Source organism: Perissodus microlepis, chromosome 12 (genome assembly GCF_051167445.1).
Source record: "Perissodus microlepis isolate ML-2025 ecotype Zambia chromosome 12, ASM5116744v1, whole genome shotgun sequence".
In the NCBI taxonomy this organism is placed as follows: Eukaryota; Metazoa; Chordata; class Actinopteri; order Cichliformes; family Cichlidae; genus Perissodus; species Perissodus microlepis.
In genome coordinates, this window is record NC_140472.1 from 30,790,332 (window position 1) to 30,815,353 (window position 25,022).

The 25,022-nt window shown below is 38.5% G+C and overlaps 1 protein-coding gene, 1 long non-coding RNA gene and 3 pseudogenes across 2 annotated transcripts; 4 read left to right on the forward strand and 1 right to left on the reverse strand.

Moving 5' to 3' along the window:
• The first annotated feature begins 378 nt into the window (after positions 1-378).
• LOC146376610 (zinc-binding protein A33-like) lies at positions 379-2,899 on the forward strand (annotated as a pseudogene).
• Positions 2,900-4,604: 1,705 nt separating this feature from the next.
• LOC146376611 (E3 ubiquitin-protein ligase TRIM35-like) lies at positions 4,605-7,968 on the forward strand (annotated as a pseudogene).
• A 3,414-nt stretch (positions 7,969-11,382) lies between these two features.
• On the reverse strand, positions 11,383-15,475 carry LOC146376612 (uncharacterized). Its single transcript, XR_014801878.1, has 5 exons — positions 14,495-15,475; positions 13,956-14,034; positions 13,624-13,660; positions 12,911-13,006; positions 11,383-12,132 (listed from the first exon to the last, which is right to left on the reverse strand). It is a non-coding gene; the product is annotated as an uncharacterized LOC146376612 (long non-coding RNA).
• A 2,935-nt stretch (positions 15,476-18,410) lies between these two features.
• Positions 18,411-19,916, forward strand: LOC146376613 (nuclear factor 7, ovary-like; annotated as a pseudogene).
• A 1,977-nt stretch (positions 19,917-21,893) lies between these two features.
• On the forward strand, positions 21,894-24,365 carry LOC146376614 (nuclear factor 7, brain-like). The gene has a single exon (XM_084947320.1). The coding sequence runs from the start codon at positions 22,038-22,040 to the stop codon at positions 23,451-23,453; it is 1,416 nt and encodes a 471-aa protein (XP_084803446.1). The 5' UTR covers positions 21,894-22,037; the 3' UTR covers positions 23,454-24,365.
• Positions 24,366-25,022: the final 657 nt, after the last annotated feature.

Sequence of the window (25,022 nt, forward strand, 5' to 3'; positions counted from 1 at the left end):
ATCAGTGATCGCTGATTTTCTCAGTCAATAAATGTTTTTATGATGTTTTTGTGTTTCTCTTTAAAAATTCTGGGCAAATCTAGAGTTGGTGGAAACAAACATGGAAATGTAATGTATCTGATGAACAGTGCTCAAGCTCTATATCAGTTTTCTAATAATAATTTAAAAAATTAGGGCTCTTCAGCCACACATGCACTGAAAGGCATCAGGTTACATTTAAGTGTAATCAGTTAATGAGTACTAATACTGGAGTTAGCAATGGAATCCAACAGATTAGAAAAAATGTAATAAAATCTGACTTTCACAAATATTTGTTTTCTGTGGTTTTTAAAGTCTCAGAACATCCATCCGTTTTCTTCCATTTATCCATGTGGGCGGATGGTGGGGACTGCTGCCTATCTGAGCTGTTATGGGACGAGAGACTCTGGACATGGAGAATATGCAAATACCATACAAAGAGGTCCATGCTGGTGGGGTTAAATCCAAGTGGAAGCTAATCAACCTTTATTTTTTTTTAATCTTTTATTTTTTTAATGATAAGTGATTTTCTTCTGATTAACCATCTAGAATCTAGATGGATGTCTGTTATAACGATTCAGTACTAACATTACTTTAGTAATCCTTAAACATTTGTTCGGTTGGAGCTGCTGTTTCTTTAAACTCTCACTTCATATGTCAGATGGGAAAAAACTGAGAAGCCTGGCTCCAGTTTGATGTGTCTGTGAACATAAAAGGACAAATATCAATTGAAAACAGGGCTCAGACCTGCATTTAAAGAAACGCTTCCATTATTTTCATATTTGGAGGCAAAAGATGCAAAAACCTCCAACTTTAAAATCTGTTTTAAAAATAAAAATATTTGTTTTTAAAAATAAATGTAAGTTTAAAAAAAGTTTGTACATTGAAATTTGGCCTTTTTTGGAACTGAGCCTATACAATGACTTATTGCAAAAAAAATAAAATAAAATCATAAACCACAGGGAAGTATGAAGAACTCCTTTGTCTATAAGAATACACAAGGTAATAACTGTTGACATCAAGGCTGCAACAGGAGGACAATAAAAGCTGTGAAGCAACATCCAAAGAAAGAGCTGCAATCTAAAATAAAAGGGGAGATTTATAATGTAAACAAATGTTTGACATTTGCTTGGAAAACACAAATAACTTAAACTAAAAAAGTAATAATTTTATGCCCAAAAAAAGATTCTCGAGAGTTTTGAGTCAGTAGGTTAGTTTATGGTTGTTTCGGGACAGATCCCATTCTCCATAAGGGTAGTAAAAGCTAGCACAATGCAGTTAATAATCAACCAATGAATGATTTAGATGAAACTTGAAGAGACTGTTGAAACCAAGTAGTCATTACAGGGTTTGGTGTCTGTTACCAGTCTGTACTTACTTGGTGGACAGTAGGAGGAAAACTGTGAGGAATTTTGATTAGGTGAGTTTCTCATTTGAAAACAGAGAAAATGCAGAAAAAGACTTATTTTCTTATGCAATTTAATCCACTTTGTGTTCTTAGATTTTCAAAGATGCTGTGTCTCTGATCTGTAACCACAGATTCTATTCAAGCTGCCCGCAACAATTTTGAGAACAAGTCAAAAAAATCTGTCCTATTTGTAAAAGGAGACCCTCAAACCACATGGAAGATCAAATGCACTCTCTTACCCATCTGGCCAACTTTGATCACAATGAAGTGGCTGATAAGTATGATGGGATAAATACAGCTCGATTATCCGAGACAGTAAAAGAAAAGAAGATGGTGGAAATGCCTTGCAATCAACACCAAAAAGAATCTAAACTGTTCTGTGTGGACGAGCAGAGAGCTGTGTGTCCTGTGTGTGAGTTTCCTCACCACCAGTGTCACAAAGTGGTTCCTGTAGAAGAAGCAGTCAGTGACCTGAAGGAGCAGCTGAAATCTGACTTAAAGTCTCTGCAGGACAAGAGGAACAAATACAAACAAGTGGAGGAAACATACAATGAAGTGAGGGAACACATGAAGAAGCAGCTGTTGTCCACAGAGAGGCAGATCAGAGCAGAGTTCAACAAGCTCCAGCAGTTCTTGAAAGAGGAAGAGGAGTCCAGACTGGCAGCTTTGAGGGAGGAAGAGGAGCAGAAGGGGAGGACTATCAGCAGAGAGATGAAGATGATTGAGGAGCAGATCTCCTCTCTGTCAGACAGCATCTCTGCTGTTGAAGAAGAGCTGCAGAAACACAGCGTGCCATTCCTCAGCAGTTATAAAGACACTCAGAGCAGAGCCCAGAGCTCAGTGTCAGATCCACAGCTGGTCTCAGGAGCACTGATAGATGTGGCCAAACACCTGGGCAACCTGTCCTTCAGAGTGTGGGAGAAGATGAAGGAGAAGGTCCACTTCAGTCCTGTCATTCTGGACCCAAACACTGCAAATGCCTCTCTCTGTTTGTCTGATGATCTGACCAGTGTGAGACTTGGAGACACAAAACAGCAGCTTCCTGATAATCCAGAGAGAAACACTTATTACATAACTGTTTTTGGTTATGAGAGTTTCAGCTCAGGAAAACACAGCTGGGAGGTGGAGGTGGGAGACCATCCTGGCTATTTTGTAGGTTTAGCTAAAGAGTCACTTGACAGGAAGGGGATGTCTTTTGGCTCACCAGACTGTGGATTCTGGTGTTTATTGTATTGTAGTGGAAAATACTTTAACCGTGACGGTCAGACTCTCACACTGATGAAGAGTCTCCAGAGGATCAGAGTCCAGCTGGACTATGACAGGGGGGAGGTGTCCTTCTATGACCCTGAAGACATGACTCTGATCTGCACCCACAGAGACACTTTCACTGAGAAACTCTTCCCATATTTCAGTTTTGGAGGGGATGGAAGTCGAAAAACATCTGATATCAAAATCTGTCAGACTGAGATTTGATTGAAAACTTGGAGGTCTAAAATTATTATACATTATAATATTTTATATTAAACAAAGTCATGAATGTAGTTTGTGGTTTTTGAGACTATGCAATATTATTTAACAGTTGGTTTCAAATATCATCCACTTAATATGAGATTGATAACAATGATCCTGGAAGCTGATATCAATGTCACTTTCTTTGATTTTGGTATTTGCCCCTCTCTGTTTAAAATCTCTTACTTTTTCATCAAATTATTTTTAAACATTTAAATATTTCCAAACATATGATGATTCAGATAAATATCTGTAACTAAGATGATATTTTATGATATTTTGATATCATTTACCAAAGTCAGTGTCTCCCAATTATAGCAGCGCTTTAACAGAACACTAAAATGAACACTAAAATATTTTTTATTAGACTCTAATCTCTGTTTTAAAGCATTTGGGAAATTGTGTTATTTTTTCTTGTTATTGTAATAACGCACTATGTGTTACTGTGCAAAACGAATCCAATTGTGGACTTTAATGCAAAATTTATTCTGCTGTACATCAGTGCAGATTACTGTCTCAAAATCTTCTGTATATTTTTCTGTTTTCTTCATACAAAAAAAAATCTGGATCTCTATTTGTCTCTGTTTTAATACAACATAAATGTAACACTGGGATGCAGAGTTACCTAACTGTGGATGCACATTGATGGCTGAACAGCAACATTTATTTCATAAATCTGTAAAAATTGTACAGTTGGAGCTGTTGTTTGTCACAGTTTGTTTCTGGAAACTCCCACTTCATATTCCAGATGTGAAACAACACATCAGCACATTCAGGATTTTGTTGTGTTAACTGTGGATTTCCTGTTTGTTTTTTTTAATGCAGGTATTGCAAATATAATAAAATGTCAAAATCAAGAGTTTATTGATCTCTTGAGTTTTCTATCAATAAAAAATATAAACTCCTGGCTATAGTCTGATATTTCTTCAAAAACAGAATTTCATACTGAATTATAATTTGATAAATAACACCACAATAATCAGAAAAAACAGAGACATAGAGGAAGAATCTAAAGTGATAAAAAGAGACAAAGGGAAACTAGAAAAAGGCACCTGAACAGAAATGATGGAGTAAGTTTGGAAAGACACCCTGTGAAGAGAGGCCGTCTCAGTGATGTCCGTGCGGCTCAGGCAGTGACTGGAGATAGCAGACAGCAGATGTTCAGAGTTCAGTGATGCTTCATCTGACTAAATGACAGGAAGGCAGCAGAGTTCATGCTCAAATTAAGAGGACAACACTTCATGTAGTTTATGTGTATGACTGGACAGGTAATCAGTATTTATTAATTCGAGCCCCTTGAAATTTGAATTTTGCTCATTTGTGCAGAGAAGAAAACGCTGACTTCAGCCTAAAACCGCAGGCCTTTAAAGTAAATATCATTTTGTCATCCTGGGAAAGAGTGGTGTTTTAAATGTCGTCTTATTTTGCATGTGTAGCTGTATTTTATTATTTTTAATCTTTTAATAATGTGAAGGGTGGTACTCTTGCAGTTTTATTGCATGCTTTTATTGTGACATTTGTTGACTTGTTTCCGGGAGACTCCCCACTTCCCCTATCACGCACCTGTGAGAGTTCATGCCCTGGAAGGATTGCGCGTTTGACAAATCACAGTTCGCATTCGCGCCACAAACAGACCAATAAGAGTGCCTGGCGGCGGTCCAACTGGAGACTAAAACGGAAATAAACACCATCGGTGAAGAGTGAAGAGGTGACGCGATAGTATCGCATCATACATCGTTGGACGGCGAGATACTAGTCACGCGTGTCAAGTACAGTTAAGAGCTCTGCCCATTCGGGCTCACCGGAGCGAGGTAGTGGAGAGGACGTGTGAGGATGCTGCCAGCTTTTGGATTTTAATAATCTTACTGGACTTTTAGCGGTTCTAATTGATCGGCTGAGGCGATTGAAACTTTTTAGTTTCATTGTTTTTACATATTTAAATTTGTTGTCCCTGGCAAGGATTGTTTTATTGCTTGTTTTATGTGGTAAATAAATTGTATTTTAGCAACAGTTTTATTTCTCTACTACCTTGGCTCCCTCACTGAGTCTTCTAATAGAACCACTTGACATTTTACCAAATGCATGCATTGTATTTAATCATTTTAGCTTCATATAGTGAAATCAAAATGTTTCTGTTAATAGTGTTTAATGTGCTCTTTTGTTTACGTCTGACTGTATCGAGCAAAGCTGGTGAAATAAACAACAGACTCACAGTTTAAGTCTCCATTTTTCTTCAGGAGCTACCAGTACTTTGTAGTCTGGTTGACAACATAGCAACTACACCATCTAGTGGGAACAAAGTCAAATACCAGGTTCAGTGTAGTTACCTGCTCCACCTCTGCGTAAATGAAACTAACAGACACGTTTTGCCGTTCAGAGCGAAGACGCCATTACATTAGTACATTCTGTACTGAACAAGACAAATTACCTGGAATACTAGTCAGCGGCTGTATTTTGGTAAGTTTGAATATTTAAGAACATCTGCAAACCAGCTGAGATGGCTGAGGAACTCTTGGAAAATTACCTGAGCTGCCATGTGTGTTCAGAGACTTTCAGAGATCCTGTGTCTCTGGGCTGCAACCACAGCTTCTGTTCAAGCTGCCTGCAGAAATTCTGGGAACAAACTACAAACACAAACTGTCCCATCTGTAAAAGAAAATCTTCAAAGGCTCATCCACTTGTGAACTTTACACTGAAAAAACTTGCTGATTCATTTGCTGAGAAACAAAAATCTGGATTATCTGAGACAGAAAAAGGCAAAAATGAATTATTGGTGGCATGTGGAAAACATCAAGATGAGGCCAAACTGTTCTGTGTGGACGAGCAGAGAGGCAGATCAGAGCAGAGTTCAACAAGCTCCAGCAGTTCCTGAAAGAGGAAGAGGAGTCCAGACTGGCAGCTCTGAGGGAGGAAGAGGAGCAGAAGGGGAGGACTATCAGCAGAGAGATGAAGATGATTGAGGAGCAGATCTCATCTCTGTCAGACAGCATCTCTGCTGTTGAAGAAGAGCTGCAGAAACACATTGCGCCATTCCTCAGCAGTTATAAAGACACTCAGAGCAGAGCCCAGAGCTCAGTGTCAGATCCACAGCTGGTCTCAGGAGCATTGATAGATGTGGCCAAACACCTGGGCAACCTGTCCTTCAGAGTGTGGGAGAAGATGAAGGAGAAGGTCCACTTCAGTCCTGTCATTCTGGACCCAAACACTGCAGACTGCTGTCTCTATCTGTCTGATGATCTGACCAGTGTGAGGCGTGGAGACACAAAGCAGCAGCTTCCTGATAATCCAGAGAGAAACACTAAGTATTGTACTCTTTTTGGCTATGAGGGCTTCACCTCAGGGAAACATAGCTGGGAGGTGGAGGTGGGAGACCATCCTGACTGGATTGTAGGTTTAATTAAAGAGTCAGCTGATAAGAATGAACCTTGTGCATCACCAGAATTTGGAATCTGGTGTTTAGAGCGTCAAACTGGAGAATACACTAATGGTGATGGTCAGACTGTGACAGTGAAGAAGAGTCTCCAGAGGATCAGAGTCCAGCTGGATTATGGCAGGGGCGAGGTGTCCTTCTATGACCCTGAAGACATGACTCACATCTACACTCACAGACACACTTTCACTGAGAAACTCTTCCCATATTTCAGTGTTGGAAAGGCAGGAGACGCCAAAACCTCTGATATCAAAATCTGTCAGACTGAGATTTTATTGAAAACAACGATGAGGTCGACGTGATTTTTTTTTCCTAGTCCTTAAGAACTTTTTTGACAGTTTTATTAATAATGTTTTTAAATACCGTATATCCCATAAGGATAAATTGAAATGTCAATGTACAATATATATAAGACATATTATCTGAATATTAGACTGATTATTTTTAAGAGAACTGTTTTAATTGTTTCAAAGTTCTTCGAGTTCATTTATTTTAGTTTCCAGCCTGGGTTTGCTCATTTCAGTTAAGTTTTTGTTTTAAAATTGTTTCAATTTAGTTTTTTCTTTTTCTTTTATTAGTTTCAGTATTTTGTATGGAGGGCATATCTCAGAGGCAGGAGGCCCAGTATTTTTGTTCTTAATAAGTCTAGATTTTTTTTTTAAAATTAAACAGTTTTTTTCCTTTTCTCATGTAGTTTTTAATTTGTTTGTAGTAACCTTGATAATAACCTTGACCTTTTTTCTTTTTTCTTTTGTGAATAAACCAACAGAAAACAGTTTAAAAAAAGACACCTAAGATGAGCATATGAGCAGAGCTGTAATTTTTGCCACATAATCATTGCAATCGTTGCAATTATCCATCTTCAGGTTAATCTTGTTATCCTTTTTTATTTATTTTTTTAATATATATATTAATATATTATTATAATATATTAATATTTGGTGCTTTTTTTTCCCCCATGACCTTTTTTTTCCCCACTTGGAGCTGCTGTGTGTTCAGTGTTTTCAGACTCGTTCATGTTCTAGATGCGAAACACACATCAGCACACTGAGGATTTAGTCTTGTAAATGGTGTTTTTCACCTGATGACCAAGTAAAATATCAGCAAAACAAGTTCATTAACCTCCTACTTTTTTTTCTGTCAGTAAAATACATCAAAGCCTGTCTGATGTGTCTGTAAACACAGAAGGACGCTGAACTTTCTATTTAAACTGTCATTTTATTGATAACACCGTAACACATTTTCCTGAAGTTAGAGAAACACGTGCAGCACGTAAGAGAACAGAGCAATAATCAGAAGAATCCGAGAACTAGAGGATTAATATTATTATACAGAAGAAACCCAAAGTGACAAAAAGAGACAAAGGGAAAGTAGAAAGAGCCAACTGCAGAGAAATGATGGAACAAGGTTGGAAACAGAGAGAGTGGGGAAAGAGTGAAAGACACCCTATGAAGAGAAGCCGGCTCAGTGTTGTCAGTGCAGCTCAGTCAGTGACTGTAAAAAGAAGATTGTAGAAGTTCAGAGTGGCTCCAGCTCATCTCAGTGATGCTTCATCTGACTAAATAACAGGAAGGCAGCAGAGCTCACACTGGCCTCAAGAGGAGGACACTTCATGTAGTTTATATGCAGGGCTGCACAATGAATCACTGTTCCTTATTTCACCTTTGATAATTCATACAGATGATGATTTATTAGAGGCATCAGTGTCATTTTAGTCCTAACTGTGCAGCTCTGATCAATAATCTGAATGGAAGCTGGTTCTTCTTCTACACTGATGAACTGCTGATGTCTCTGACTGGATTGTCTGTTTGATCTAAAGTTATTCTGCAGCTACATTAGAAGCATCAAGCTACCTCAGTGTGTGTTTGTGCTTTATTTTGTGTGACAGCGCCCCCTGCTGGAGCATCAGCAGCAGTGACTAACCATCTGTGTGTTTTTTTCTCTTTTTCCTAGTCTTTAAGGAATTATTTGACATTTTGTTTAGATAATTTTTAAATACAGTATATCCCCTAAGAATAAATATACAGTTTATATTATACATATAAAACCAAAGAAGAGTCTTATTTGAACTTTTGGTTTGCTTGTTTTTTAACGGTTATCATGCTGCAACATTCTGTCGTTACTTAGTAATCTCAGACACGATTTATATTACTACTCAGGGTTGTTTACATGACGACTGATTATTTGTGAGAGACCTGTTGAAATTGTTGCAAAGTTATTTTACTTCATTGATTTTAGTTTCAGTTAGTTTCCTTCAGTTAGTTTCCAGTCTGTGTTTGCTCATATCAGTTTAGTTTTTATTGTTTAAAACTGTTTCAGTTTGTTTAGTTTTTTTATTAGTTTCAGTCTTTTTAATTATTATTGTATGGAGGGCATATGTCAGAGGCACGATTTACAAAACTCACTGTAGGTGTAACTAGGTGAGCATAAGGAATAGCACAATATATACAAATCACCAAATAATAAATATTTCCAGAAAATAGACAGCAACATTACCAAGCAGGAAGGAGCATGTGCAAAAAGATCTAAAAAGATGTAACTATTGCAGTGTTTACAGTGTGTTAGATGGAGGAGTTGTACAGGGAGATGGCCACAGGCAGGAATGATTTCCTGTGTCGTTCAGTGGTGCTTTTAGGTAATCTCAGTCTCTCACTGAACGTGCTCCTGTGGCTAGCCAGCATGTCATGGAGCGGGTGGGAGGTATTGTCCAACATTGTCTTTATCTTGGACAACATTCACCTCTCTGACACCGCCTTAAGAGAGTCAAGCTCCATACCCACAACATTACTGGCCTTGTGGATCAGTTTATTGAGTCTGTTGGCATCAGCAATGCTCAACCTGCTGCCCCAGCATGCAACAGCATAGAGGATAGCTCTGGCCATAACAGACTCATAGAAATTTCTGAGCATTGTCCGACAGATGAAGGACCTCAGCCGCCTCAGAAAATAGAGACGACACTGGCCCTTCCTGTAAAGTGCTGTGGTGTTTTTGACCGAGTCAAATTTATTGTTTATGTGTACTCCGAGTTATTTATAGTCCTCCACAATGTCCACGTTGACCCCCTTGAGTGTCAAAGGGGTCAAGGGTTTCCCGGTATTCCTAAAATCCACAATTAATTCCTTGGTCATGAGTCTGCACACAGACGTCATGTTGAACAGATGGCGTTATGGTGAGGTCAGAATAACTAAGAGCTGATTACACTCAAAACTGAGACTTTGTTTTTATCTGCCTTGAAAGTTAAATGTTGCTACGAGGGGCGTCATAGTGGAGGCAAAAGTGATGCTGAGATAAAGACAAACAAGGAGCCAAAGGAAGGAGGCAGCTGCAGGTCTCTCTCTCAAGGATGCAACACAAGATAAGCTCATACAGTGGCAATTAAACGTTATTAAAACAGCAAATAAGTTTTATCGGTGTGGTTGGTTTTAAGGTTGATTTAAAAATTTGCATTCTTTTCTAAACACAAGAGAGTTCCGCTTATTTCAATATATAACAAAGAAAATGAAGATATAATTTTTTCATTGTTAAAAATCGCGCAGTTAGAAGTAAACTGTGTGTCGAAAACATTAATAGATCAGGTCACCTGCTGGTTTGAAATACTCTCCTTCCTACCTTATTATGAGTAAGCAACAGGGGCACAGGCAATAATCTCGGAGTGGGCAAAAAGACGTGATAGAGGCGGATGGAAGTGAAGAGAGCGTGGAAAATAAAGGTTTTCTACCACAGAGAAGGGCTTTTGAGTAAGTGGTGAAAATGGTTTTCGGGTAAATGAAGAGGGATGAATCATAATAAATTTAAATGAATATATTTTTCAATAATTTCTATTTTATTATTTCTAAATATGAATTTAATTGTATAACTCTGGCAGCCTGTTCTTTGTGGGCGGGATCTATTTTCAATGAGCCAATATGGAACGTTGTGGAGGGCGGGGCCTGTTTCAAACATGAAAGCCAAGAGAAATGTGGGCATTTCACTGATGCGTGCCAAGCTGGACCAATATGAGATCCAAGCTGGAGAACTCACTGATGAGTCAGTGTCACGCAAAGTGCAAATGAGGAGCACCACTAACGAAAAAGGGGCTCAGGCTTGTTCAGATCAGGAAAAGACCAGCATCTTTGACCTTGAGATGAACCGTCTGAAAGAGCAGCTTAGGCAGAGGGACAGTGAAATCCTGATCCTGAAACAGGAGAAGGACGGTCTGTCTGCCGAGCTCACAAAGCTTCAGAAACACGAGGCCCCTCTGAAAGAAACTCAGTGGAATCAGAAAACACAGACAGAAAATCTGGAGGAAGAAAAAGAGAAAGTCCTGGAAGATCAGAAACTGGTGAAGGACACAAAAGAAATGCAGAACAAACTGGACACGCAGAGAAAAGAATTAGCGGAGGCTAAGACGGAGATAGAAGACACGGCAACCCCAGAGTCCTCCTCATTAGAAATACAGGAGGTGAATCAGAGCGCTGAGAAGGGCGGAGTCAACACGAAAACACTGAACATGGCTGAAAAAGATAGACAAGGCCATTCTCAAGGATCTGTGCCAAACACACAACTGCAAGGAAAAGTATCTGATTTTTAATCTGAGGGAACAACTTGATAATATCACAGTCCCAACCTTCACCAAACACCTGTTGGCTTTACCAAGACGAGTACTCAGTGTCTCTAAAAACAGGGAAGAGTACACTGTAAACCCGAATTAGTTGACTGAACTCAAAACTTTTGTGGAAACTGATTACCTCAAAAGATTTAAGTACACAAACTCATCTCTTCTAAGTATGGGGGTACTCAAAATTTGTATTTATTGTTAACCTAAAAATTTAAAATTATATTTTATTAATTGAGCTTTACTCAAAGACTGTATACTTTAATTTCAATATTTTGTATTTCTTGTAGTTTATTATTTTGATGCAACACAATGCAATTATATTACAACCTAAACTCAAATTATATGATTATTAATTAAAAGATATTTATGTTTCAATGTTTGAGTGTAGACTACTAAAAAAAAAAAAGTACAGAAATTCAGTTACTTTACATTTTGTTTATTTAACATTTTTTCATGAAAATTTAAAAACATCACAAATGTTTTTATAAAACCACTAACATGGACATGGGCACCATAAAGTGAGCATTATAAATTCAGTGTAGAACATTTATCTTTTTATAAAATCACAAAGGACGACATCAGTCCTAATTGCAACTTTCACAAAATACACAAAAATGCAAAACAAAAAGTAAAATACTAATCACTTTTTTTTTTTTTAAATAGAAATGAAAAACAATTTTTTAAAATGGGTACAAAGACGATCAGCTTCCAAATAACCAGAACAGGCAGTCAAGTATAGGAAAATTAGATAAACTGATGGAGTTAAATCCACCCAAAGCCTGTAGTAAACTTAGAGTGCTTTAAATAAAGTGCTTCAAACAAAGTGCTCAGTAACAGAGTGCATGTCCTAACAAACATTGCCTTATATTCTTTAAGAGCATGTAGGCAGGGGTTTCAGGGGTTTGCCGTCATCAAGCCCCATGAAGATATTTTGGACAAAGGCAAATGTGTGAACCAGCTTCCTGGGGTCGTCTAAATGCAGAGCATAGATCAAGCCAAACAATAAAGCAAATGCATCTGCAAATCTGGGAATATCACGCATCACCCTAGTCGCCTTTCACCACAACAGCCATGCTTGAGGAAGTAAAATGGACTGGACTGGCCGTCGGTAACCACAGTGAGAAGGGCAACTGGAGTGTCAATTAGGGTCGACTCATCCAATGCGTCCGCCTGGAATAGACACAGTATCAATGGTAAATGGCCTGTATTTGTATAGCGCTTTACACATTCAGTCATCCACCCATTCACACACTGGTGATGACAAGCTACATTGTAGCCACAGCCGCCCTGAGGTGCACTGATAGAGGCGAGGCTGCCGGACACTGCGGCCAGCGGGCACTCTGACCACCACCAGTATGCAACGGGTGAAGTTTCTTGCCCAAGGACACAAAGACCGAAACTGTCGGAGCCAGGGCTCGAACCGGCAACCTTCCGATTACAAGACAAACTGCCAACTCTTGAGCCACGATCGCCCCAATTAAATAAGTAAGGTTGGTTTGAGAGAATGAGACAAGCATGACCTGTAATCTAGCAAAACATTCAGCAGTGTAGTGGGTTACTTTGTAACGAGTTAGGGTACTCTACTTTTTTGAAAAATGTACATTAACTAAAGCTAAAGTGTTAGCTTCTTGCACTACATAATTTGTATGTTTGTTATTTTTCTAAAAAAAAGTAATTTTTTATTTCATGACTTTATCTCAAAAAGAAACTAAATCTCGACTTCAGCCTGGTTTTGGGGCCACCTGCAGCATAGCCAAAGTGCTGTGATACGCCTGTGCCCTGCTCCTGACCCTGTGTGTGCGTTTGTGTGTGTGTGTGAGGGTTTTCTAATAAGAGGGTATTTTTCTTGTACAATTTGGTAGCTGCTAGGGTATTAAATTGTATTTAAAAAAAATCCATGGCATTTTATCTCACTGGCAGAATTTAAGTGATGCAAAAATACACTTACATTACATGTCTTAAAGAATTCTGGGTCCTCCTCCCGCAGGTATACAGGAAAGGCACGAAGTACTGCAGTGCGTTTCACGCTGATATCAGGCGCCTCCTAAAAAGGGAAAAGAAAAGTTCATTTAATGCAAAGTTTTCAGGTGTCATTCTTTGGGGAGAATACATGTTTATGAAACTGCATGACATCTGACTCTACTAAATTTTGGAGACATTTCTTTTAAGATACAACCTTTCTGTCTCTTGTGACAAAGAGTCTGTTTCTTAATCATTTGACAAAAACCCTACACAATATTTTAAAATAGTGTTCTCCAGATCTATATAGAACATGGGGTTCAAAGCAAGGAAAAATTGTGTGTTTATCAGTGAAACTTTTAATTTGTGTTAATTTTATCATTATCAATATATGAAATCTGCACCTTAAGGGACTTAATGAATGGTTTCTTCTAAAAATTAGAAATGATTGAGTCATTTCACATCATATGAAAATATTAATTTTTAATACAAATTTGGCCCTACAAAAATGGAAACTCAGTAACAAAGATAATGGAGATTCTCTAAACACGAGCAAATATCACAGTAAAATTGTTGATTGGGATTTACACATTGGATGTATCCTCAGTGATTTGGTACAATTATACAATATTATTTTATAAGAACTGAACAACTGATGAAACAACTTACTTATGTGACCACATATGAAGTGTTATAACTTACCACAAAAGGTGAACTGTGCCACTGACCCTTGGTAGATCTGCACATGATAAAAAAAAAAAAAAAGCATTATAAATACTAACACAGCTATTAATAATTAAACTGGCGGGGTACATTTAAGATGTTAATGTCACAAAATAAAATAGACTGGTAGAAAGAAGTACAAGGTAATGGTAATGGGGGGAGCCATGAAAATATATCTTTTCAACATGATTCAGTGTGACAAAGCAGGGGCATGATTTAAAAAAAACAAAACAAAAAAAAACAGGTCTTTTAACCTAAAAATGTTTTAATGGCCATGAAGAAAGGACTCTTCAATAGATCTTTCAACTCACCTGTGTTTACTGTCTCCACCTGAAATTAATTGCAGTCTGAATTTTTTCTTCTTCTGTCTTTTTGTCTTCGGTCTTCAGCCTTGGAAGAAAAAATAAAAATATTGAAAACCTTATCAGCACACTAAATATACAACACCTTGCTATATTTCAATTGTTTTAGATAGAAGTTGCCACTGCTAGCTAAGTCACTTTTGAACGATGCTAATGAGAAGAAAAAAAAAAACCTGCCGAACAATGAGGCTGCTGTTGTAAAAACGCCAACTTTCTTGCGTTGCCAATAGGTCGTTAAAATATCACTAAGACACTTTCTTTATGTGCAATTCTTATTAAAACTGTGTTTTAATCGGTTAAAACTGTAAAACTAACGACATCATCGGTTTGAAAAAGAGCGCGAACAACAGCGAACAACTACTCACCACCTGGGTCTGTGCTTTTTAAAACAACAGCGCATTCGAAAACAAGTTATTGGCTGCAACATATTAATATACTTGCTTTTTTTACGGAAAAAATAAACATAACGAAGGTTCCGTTTTACTTACAAGTTTCTCCAAATGTGCTCTCCAGTCGCTCGAGAAGGGCAGCCATATTGAACAGAATTTTCTGTCAACGTCGTTCAGGTTAGAGAGAAAACGTCATGACGTAGTTGACGTACACATGCGGAGCTCGGAAAAAAAACATTTACTCAAAAATCATAATTAAGAAAGCAGTATTTACTCTTAACTTCTAAGCCATGTACAATTATAACTGTTTGAATCGTTAACAGAACAGAAAAGTTTTAAGTTCTTTCAACTTTGTGAGGAATTTCAATTGTTATATCCACAAACTTTATAAGTCAGGTAGACTGTTGGGGTTTACAGTGTACAAAGAAGTGGTGAAAAATTTCACTAAAGATCTGGTAATGCACGCCATGAGCCAAGAAAATGAGACAGCGACATGGCACCCAGGAACATCAGATTTCATTATACAGAGGCTTTCCCATAAGATCCGGAACAAAATCTTGTCCAAAAACTACAAAATGTCCTTAGAGAACATTGAACAGCTCAGCCTGACGGTGTACAACGAACTCCATGACAGGTGGCCTTCTCCAGTCTTCTTAATGAAGTCAAACAACCCAGTGGTTGACGAAGCAATCGTCAAAACCTTCAAAACACATGCCAAACTGAGGAGCCAAAATGTCATCCTTAGGGCTTTCTCATGTGCACGCTAAAATTGAACTGAAACGTGCATGTGATTACGTGACAAAGCTCTGAAACTGGCTTAAAATATGCATTTACATTGGGCAATCTAAATTTAATTTTAAAACCAGAGTGGTTAAAAAATAACCACTCTTCTCTTCCCAACTTCCTTCCCTCATCACCAACTGGCCGAGGCAGATGGCCACCCCATCCCAGAGCCTGGTTCTGCCGGAGGTTTCTCTCTTTTAAAAGTGACTTTTTCCTTCCCACTGTCGCCAAAGTGCTTGCTCTAGGGGGTTGGAGTTTTGGTGCATTATTGTAGGGTCTTGACCTTACAATATAAAGCACCATGAGGGAAGTGTTGTTGGGGTTTGGTGCTGTTTCTTAACTCAAAATGTCCAATTACAACAGGACATTTTGAGTTGAGAAACAGCACCAAACCACTAAACAAAAGGAAATAAAAATTAATAATAAAAAAGATCAAATTGAATACATTTGTGCTTTGTTCTATTTGCTTTAAATTTGCTAAGAATGTCATATCAGATTAGAATTGTGTGTCTCAATATCATGTATCATAGCATCATTGTGTAGGCCAATTTGAAGTGGATGTCATAGTAATGTCTTTCTGTACGTGTGTACAAACCAGTGGTGAAAAACACAGAAGATACGCAAAGAATAACCGGTGTTTGAGGTTAGCTGGTTCCATTTGTTTAGATATTCTACTTTCTGTGTTCCAGATCCCCAGAATTGATTTTCTTTTCTGTCTGCCTGTGAGTCACACAGTTTTCAAGATTAAATCAAATCAAATCAAAATTAATTTATATAGCACATATTAAAACAACAGTGTTGACCATAGTGCTTCACAGTCAGTAAAAGCATGATACAATTAAAACAAACAATAAAAGAGGACAACAAACAATAGGCAACAACACAACAAGCTAGACCAGCCAACTAGACAGAATCAAAAGCCAAAGTAAAAAAATAAGTTTTAAGACGTGATTTAAAAGACTGGATAGACTCGGCAGTACGAATATGAACAGGGAGGTTAATCCAGAGTCTAGGTGCCACGGATGCAAAGGCCCGGTCACCTCTCGACTTCATTCGAGACCTAGGTTGTGCTAGGAGCCTGTGATTGGACGATCTAAGTGCTCTGTTGGGATTGTATAAGTGGAGTAGTTCAGAAAGATAGCTGGGCGCTAAATTATTCAGAATATTAAAAGTGAACAAAATTTAAATTGGAGTTATGTGTTCATGGATTCTCGTACCTGAAGATTAAAGACCTTGGCAAAGAAAAAAGGTTCCCCACTCCAGCTCTTGGGAATCCATATACCCTTCAATATTACTTTCAGACAACAATTAATTATTTTAAATTTTAGTAAAAGGCCTTCAACCTGGTTTTATTTAGATTTATTTAGATTGTGTTCACTGACACATCTGAATTCAAACTGATAAACAGGATTTAAAAGGAGGGAGCGATGGACACTGAGCAGCAGATCAGTCCGTGTAGAAACAGGACATAAGTTTAAGGCACAGGGGGGATAATTTGATTGTGATCATTTTTGATCTGACTCAGTGGTGCTGGCTTCTCTCCCGGACACATCTTTCCCTTACATGCAGGTCACTGATGTAGAATAGAATATAGAATAGAATAGAATAGAATAGAATTTTATTAATCTCTGTGGGAAGGTCCATTTATTGTTCATTCTTCAGGATGTGGTTTCTGTGTCTGTTCTTTCTATCCTCACATGCAGCTCAACTTTAAAAAGCAGTGCAGCTGCATGGTTGCACATGATTGTTTCCTATTGTGATGGCTGCAGTTACAGCCACAGATTTTGGGTAATATCTGCCAAACATCACAGTGCTACAATAGAGACTTATACATACCACTACACTAATGTAAGGCTGCACAATCAATCATGTCGATTCCTGATCTATTATGTTAAATGACATCAGTGCCATTTCAGTCCTAACTGTGCAGACCTGATCAATAATCTGAATGGAAACTGGTTCTTCTTTACACTGATGAACTGCTGATGTCTCTGACTGGATTGTCCGTTTGAATTGACACTTAAGTTATTGTGTAGTTACATTAGTACCATCAATCTGCCACCAGTGTGTGATTGTGCTTTATTTTGTAAATGGACTGGTACTTACATGGTACTTTTGTATTATATTTTCACATTTTAAGTACATTTTACTAGAAGCCTCACTTACCCATTCACACTCTATGCCTGTGCACTTTTATCCTAACATGCACACACACTCACACAGTCATCAGGGTAAAATCAGGGTTCAGTATCTTGCAGGAGGAGGAGACAGGACTGAACTGCTGACTCTCTAATTAGTAGATGACTCACTGACACAAAGACTCACCATCCCTTTGAGTAGCTGCACCCTTGCTGAAGCTCATTCACTCATTGAAGTGCCTCTGATAAAGTAGGTCTTACAGACGGTGACCATCTGAAGCTGAAAAAAGAGTAGAAGAACTCAGGTTAGTGATGTGAAAACCTCTGATGTCACAAATCTGTCAAAGAAGTGGTGAATGCTGTGATTTACTAGGATTCTATGATGCTCATGCTTTTCTTGCACCACCAGTTACGATTCATTCCTGGGTCAGATTCATGTAAACTAAAGAAACATCAAAATAATTAAAAGATACAGGTTACACGAAAAAAAAAAAAAAAAAAAAGGTTTTCTAACACACACCTTGTAATCGGAAGGTTGCCGGTTCGAGCCCCTGCTTGGACAGTCTCGGTCGTTGTGTCCTTGGGCAAGACACTTCACCCGTTGCCTACTGGTGGTGGTCGGAGGGCCCGGTGGCGCCAGTGTCCGGCAGCCTCGCCTCTGTCAGTCTGACCCAGGGTGGCTGTGGCTACAATGTAGCTGCCATCACCAGTGTGTGAATGTGTGGATGACTGGTTGTGTAAAGTGCTTTGGGGTCCTTAGGGACTAGTAAAGCGCTATACAAATACAGGCCATTTACCATTACATTACACGATTAAATTCAATGCTATATTTTAAATATATTTTTACAACAGAGACACATTATGCATAGAAAAGAAAATGTAATTCATAGGATTTTTGTTAGTTGTTTTTTTTTTTTCGGGTTTACAAGCAATTAACAGAAAAACAATGGACCTCTGAGAATAGGAGCTAAAAATTCTTAAATATATATATCAGTTTAGCCAAAATCGTAGCATAATTTATATAGTCACACTTAAAATTTCACCTCAATTTCACATGGTTCTTCTTTAGCATGGAATTTTCCTTCGACATCTATAACAAAGAAATGGCAACATCTAGTGGGGACTGAGTCAAATGATAGGTTCATTACTATCAGTTCCACCCATTACAGAGAAAATAAAACTTACTTCTTTATCACAACACAGATACGTTTGTATGCTGGGATCTGAACTGACGAACTGACAGTGAGTGGATTATAACTGAAAAGGACTTTGTTTTGGTGAGTTCACCTATAAACTAAACTAAAATATCTGAAAATCAGTGGAAATGACTGAGAAACTTGCAATCGTAGAAAATTTCCTGAGCTTCCACGTGTGTTCAGAGACTTTCAGAGATCCTGTGTCTCTGAGCTGCGGCCACAGCTTCTGTTCAAGCTGCCTGCAGAAATTCTGGGAACAAATTACAAACAAAAACTGTCCCATTTGTAAAACAAAATATTTAAAGGATGAACAATCGATAAATGTTTCTCTCAAAGATCTTGCTGACTCCTTTGCTAAGAGGCAGAGTGAGAGCCCACTTGAGTCACTAAAAGAAAAGGAGGAAGAGAAGGAGGAGGTGGTGTGTGATAAACATCCAGACGTCCCTTACTGGTACTGTGAGGATGAAGACAGAGCTGTGTGTCCTGTGTGTGAGTTTTCTCTCCACCAGAGTCACAAAGTGGTTCCTGTAGAAGAAGCAGTCAGTGACCTGAAGGAGCAGCTGAAATCTGACTTAAAGTCTCTGCAGGACAAGAGGAACGAATACAAACAAGTGGAGGAAACATACAATGAAATGAGGGAACACATGAAGAAGCAGCTGTTGTCCACAGAGAGGCAGATCAGAGCAGAGTTCAACAAGCTCCAGCAGTTCCTGAAAGAGGAAGAGGAGTCCAGACTGGCAGCTCTGAGGGAGGAAGAGGAGCAGAAGGGGAGGACTATCAGCAGAGAGATGAAGATGATTGAGGAGCAGATCTCCTCTCTGTCAGACAGCATCTCTGCTGTTGAAGAAGAGCTGCAGAAACACAGCGTGCCATTCCTCAGCAGTTATAAAGACACTCAGAGCAGAGCCAGAGCCCAGAGCTCAGTGTCAGATCCACAGCTGGTCTCAGGAGCACTGATAGATGTGGCCAAACACCTGGGCAACCTGTCCTTCAGAGTGTGGGAGAAGATGAAGGAGAAGGTCCACTTCAGTCCTGTCATTCTGGACCCAAACACTGCAAACTGCTGTCTCTATCTGTCTGATGATCTGACCAGTGTGAGACATGGAGACACAAAGCAGCAGCTTCCTGATAATCCAGAGAGAAACACTAATTATATCAATGTTTTTGTCTCTGAGGGTTTCAGTTCAGGGAAACATAGCTGGGAGGTGGAGGTGGGAGACCATCCTGACTGGATAGTCCAGCTGGACTATGACGGGGGAGGTGTCCTTCTATGACTCTGAAGACATGACTCACATCTACACTCACAGAGACACTTTCACTGAGAAACTGGGCGGGTGGGCGAGCGGGCGGACGGACGGACGGACGGACGAGGTCATTGATTCCCAGGCCTGCTGGAGATCATAGTTTCCCAGTGGCAGTGTAGGCAGCACATGCTCATATTCTATGATGTGATTTGTACTGTTGCAGGGTAGACTGAGGCATCCCTAAAGACTGATACATCAGGTCCTGGGCAGCAGGAGAGACGTCATGACAAGAAGAGATGGTACTGAAACAGTTCTAGTTTTACATTTCTCTGAGACTTTTACAACATCAAAGATGGTGGATGAAGTAGTACAGTTGGTGTACTCTTACTTTACTCAGATATGTAGAAAAAGGATGTGAAATAATATTTATCACATCATCATTGTTATTACTGTCAACAGTAGTTACCAAAGTAATATATATTAACAAAAACATCCCTATCATTATCTGTATTATTTCATGCTGTGTTAAAAATAATTACATGCACTTTACAACATTCAGTTCAGGTCATGTTTGTTTAGCATTAGCATGCAGAAATGCCTTCAGGTAACCTTTTACCTTGCAGTATTAGAACAGGCTGAACTAGACAAACATTTTTATGGAATGAAACATGAGTGCGATACAACAAAGCTGCTCACCCTGAAAAAAGTAACTGCCATCTTAATGAAGCGGATGACACAAAGTACATACTAAGAGCTATAAGGTAACAAATGTTCTTTTCTTATTAATGATTTCTAATGAAAAGGGAAACCAAACACACTATAAACTGAGAAAAGGCGTTTAGGCGGAATAAAGTCTCTAAAAATTATCTGATCAGTTTCAGTCTTGGTTGTTTGATATATTCTCAGAACAGAGAATAAGATATTAAACTGGTAACTGGTGCATCTTTCACCTTTGTTTGGATAAAATGCTGGTTTGGGGAAAAAAAAATCATGCCACCTCACACTTTACCAGTTTACCTACCACTGCATGTTGTTTAGAACATTTTCAGATTAATCCTAGTGAAGAGTGATGCAGTGGTGAGTCCTGTCACCTGTTAGGGTTGAAAATCCTTGATTTTTTTTTTTTTTAAATTATTTGATAAAGCTGTTTTAATTATTCTATTTATACACAATGCAAACGTGCTCATGAATGAGTTGGCTCTCTGTGTTTTGAGGGCCATAAGCTTTGTCCGGCACTATGCCTGTGCTGAAACATTGAAGAGTGGACGTAGAGCGCTTGAGGGTCCTTTTTTTGCTGATAATGGTTACAATATGGTTACAATAAGTCTCTCTGGGTCAGGAAGTCCAAACAGTCCAAACAAGATGTCCTGAACTGGGTCTTAAAATCAGCTTAAAATCAGCTGAGGGACAATATTAGACAATATTAGATAATCAAGGCTACGTAGGGTTGTTTTTCTTCTGTCTTTCTCTTTCTTCTCTGTCTTTCTGATTCCAGGAGGAGCAGATACAAGGCAAGGTTGGACTGAACGGAGTGGATTGGAAGGGAGCCATCAAGAGGGGTGCTGGGAGAAGATAATAATCGTTTGTTATTGTCAAAGTATAAAAGCTGCACAGCCCGTTTCAGGGATAACCTTAGTGTGAGGCAGACTGTTGTTTCACACCACGGTCCAGCGCGGTAACTTGTAATTTAAACTGCCAAAGAAAATTAAATCTTTTAAACGATAGATGTTTCTGACAATTCTGAACATGACACACCTCACAGCAAGATGGTCCTGGGTTTAAATTCACGGTGGGGATTTTCTCTGCAGAGGTTAGATGTTCTTCCTGTGTCTCTGCGGGTTCAATCTGAGGAATCTGGCTTCCTCCCACAGTTCAAACACACGCAAGTTAGGTTAGCTGATTATCCTAAATTAGCTAATTGTCTCTATATGTTAGCCCTGCCACAGATTGTTGACCTGCTCAGTGTATACCCTGCCTTTAAAACAGCAGCGTAAATGACCAGTATTTCTGCGCAACTTCACAGACACAGCATGTCTATGCAGTATTTCTTTAACACTGCAACCGCACCACCTAGTGGTGACAGAGTGAAATGGCAGGGTCATTGATATCAGCTCCACCCATAAGAGAGTAAATGAAACCTAAAGATTCACTTTGTCGATCTGACGGGAACGCCATTACACTAAAGCTTAGGATCTGTACTGAAGAATACAAATTAGCTCAAAAGTCAAAGGAACTGTATTTCGGTGAGTCTTGTCCTTTAAGTTATCTGATATTATCACGGATGGCTGAGAGAGCTCTTTTTGAAGATTACCTGAGCTGCCATGTGTGTTCAGAGACTTTCAGAGATCCTGTGTCTCTGAGCTGCGGCCACAGCTTCTGTTCAAGCTGCCTCCAGAAATTCTGGGAACAAACTAAAAACAAAAACTGTCCCATTTGTAAAAGAAAATCTTCAAAGGATGAAGCATCTATAAACGTTTCTCTCAAAGAACTTGCTGACTCCTTTGCTAAGAGGCAGAGTGAGAGCTCACTTGAACAAAAGGAGGAAGAGAAGGAGGAGGTGGTGTGTGATAAACATCCAGACGTCCCTTACTGGTACTGTGAGGATGAAGACAGAGCTGTGTGTCCTGTGTGTGAGTTTTCTCTCCACCAGAGTCACAAAGTGGTTCCTGTAGAAGAAGCAGTCAGTGACCTGAAGGAGCAGCTGAAATCTGACTTAAAGTCTCTGCAGGACAAGAGGAACAAATACAAACAAGTGGAGGAAACATACAATGAAATGAGGGAACACATGAAGAAGCAGCTGTTGTCCACAGAGAGGCAGATCAGAGCAGAGTTCAACAAGCTCCAGCAGTTCCTGAAAGAGGAAGAGGAGTCCAGACTGGCAGCTCTGAGAGAGGAAGAGGAGCAGAAGGGGAGGACTATCAGCAGAGAGATGAAGATGATTGAGGAGCAGATCTCGTCTCTGTCAGACAGCATCTCTGCTGTTGAAGAAGAGCTGCAGAAACACAGCGTGCCATTCCTCAGCAGTTATAAAGACACTCAGAGCAGAGCCAGAGCCCAGAGCTCAGTGTCAGATCCACAGCTGGTCTCAGGAGCACTGATAGATGTGGCCAAACACCTGGGTAACCTGTCCTTCAGAGTGTGGGAGAAGATGAAGGAGAAGGTCCACTTCAGTCCTGTCATTCTGGACCCAAACACTGCAAACCCCCGTCTCTATCTGTCTGATGATCTGACCAGTGTGAGACGTGGAGACACAAAGCAGCAGCTTCCTAATAATCCAGAGAGAAACACTTATAGTGCCACTGTTTTTGGCTCTGAGGTTTTCAGTTCAGGGAAACACAGCTGGGAGGTGGAGGTGGGAGACCATCCTTTGTGGATTATAGGTTTAGCTAAAGAGTCTGTTGAAAGGAAGGGAGAGTGTTCTTGTTCACCAAAATATGGAATCTGGTGTTTATTGCATCGCAGTGGAAAATACACTAATGGTGTTGGTCAGACTGTGACAGTGAAGAAGAGTCTCCAGAGGATCAGAGTCCAGCTGGACTATGACAGGGGGGAGGTGTCCTTCTATGACCCTGAAGACATGACTCACATCTGCACTCACAGAGACACTTTCACTGAGAAACTCTTCCCATATTTCAGTGTTGGAAATGTTGGAGACGCCAAAACCTCTGATATCAAAATCTGTCAGATTGAGATTTGATTGTAAAGCAAGTCTTTATTTTCACCGTTTTGTTTTTTTTATGTTGTTGTTTGTTTCTATGTTTGTTTTTTAAGTCCAGCAGCAGCTTAATTTTAGTGAAATTATTAATCAAATTGTTTAACTTCATTCTCAGGTTTTATTTTATTTTGTTGAATTAATGAAACTATTAGCAATTCAATGAAACCAAAGGAACTTTTTCTTGTGAAAATCTGACCCACTCGAGTTTCTGTAAGAAATTTTTGCTTTTAATATTCTTGTTTCTTTTAAATTAATATTTTCACAATATTTCTCATGTTGTTTATGTACATATTTTATTAATTTTAAAATCTAAATGATGATGATTTCTTTGCTTTTCAAAGTTGTTGAGTGTGAACAGTAAACTGTGACACTTCTTAAAAGAAGGATTAATGATTAAACTTGTGTCACATCAGCAAGAGTCAACTTTACAACTACAAGATCTTAATTTTCCTGATTGTCAGCATCTTGTTTTCAGTTAAATAACATTTTATAGTAACATGTCTACTTTAAAGTTTTCCAAATTCAAAGAAACGACTTCTAAGTTCTGAAACGGTCTCATCAGTGTAACTAAGATTGATTGGATTAAAAATCGTCTTTCTTTTGTTATTTTTAACTTTAATCAGCAGCAGACGTCGCTTAACGTTTGAATGATTTCTGGATCTTCTGATGATTTATAATCAGGTTTTAAATTTGATTTTGAAACTTCAATGTTATTCTTTAACTGGTTTCTTTGATTATTGAAAATCACAAAATGTGTCTGTGAAGTGAAATAAATCAAATTCAGTGATTCTGTTGTTGTTGTTGTTTGACTGTAAATCAGCTTTTTAGACACATTCAGTCATTAGTTTAGTTTTATTTAACATGGAAACTCACTTTCAGTGTTCTTTTTATATTTAACTGACTCCTTAGAATAAAAGATTATTTGCTTCTGTTGGTTTGTAAATAATCTTGTTGTGCTGAAGCTGTTTTCTTGAAATAATCATTATCAGATTTTATAAAATTCAGTTTATTTTAAGCAACTACATTTAAAATTTTTATTTTTATTTTCAGACCTGCATTCACATTTAACCTCAGCTCTCTTAAACTGCATATCAGAGAAGACTTGTTCCGTTTGTTTTGATGGAGTCACTGATTCTCACTTTGGTCTGATCCTCAGTGTGAAAAATTACCAGGCAGAAATCAATTGTAATCATGGATAAAGTTCACATTCTCACACCTGATCTGCATCTTTATAAACTCTAACTTATGTTGTTTAACAGTAAATTTAAAGCTGCAGAGATGTTTGATGAAGGTCCAACTTTATAATATTGGTATTTATTTGTATATTATATTTACTCACAAGACAAAGTTCATATTTTTTTCTCTGGTAAAAATGTTTTTCCAACATTTTATTTCCACTTTCTCACATTTTTATTATATATGACTCATTACATGTTAGTTATGCCGTTACTCAATAAGTAAAGCAAAAACACTTTTCTCAGTTCATCGCTAAAAATACACAAAACATTTTTTCTTTAGTATTTCCATAAACTTTGGCTCTAAATACATTAT

What these genes read in the sequence shown, in the direction of transcription:
- LOC146376614 (XM_084947320.1), top strand. Translation starts at nt 22,038, where the DNA reads ATGGCTGAGAGAGCTCTTTTTGAAGATTACCTGAGCTGCCATGTGTGT.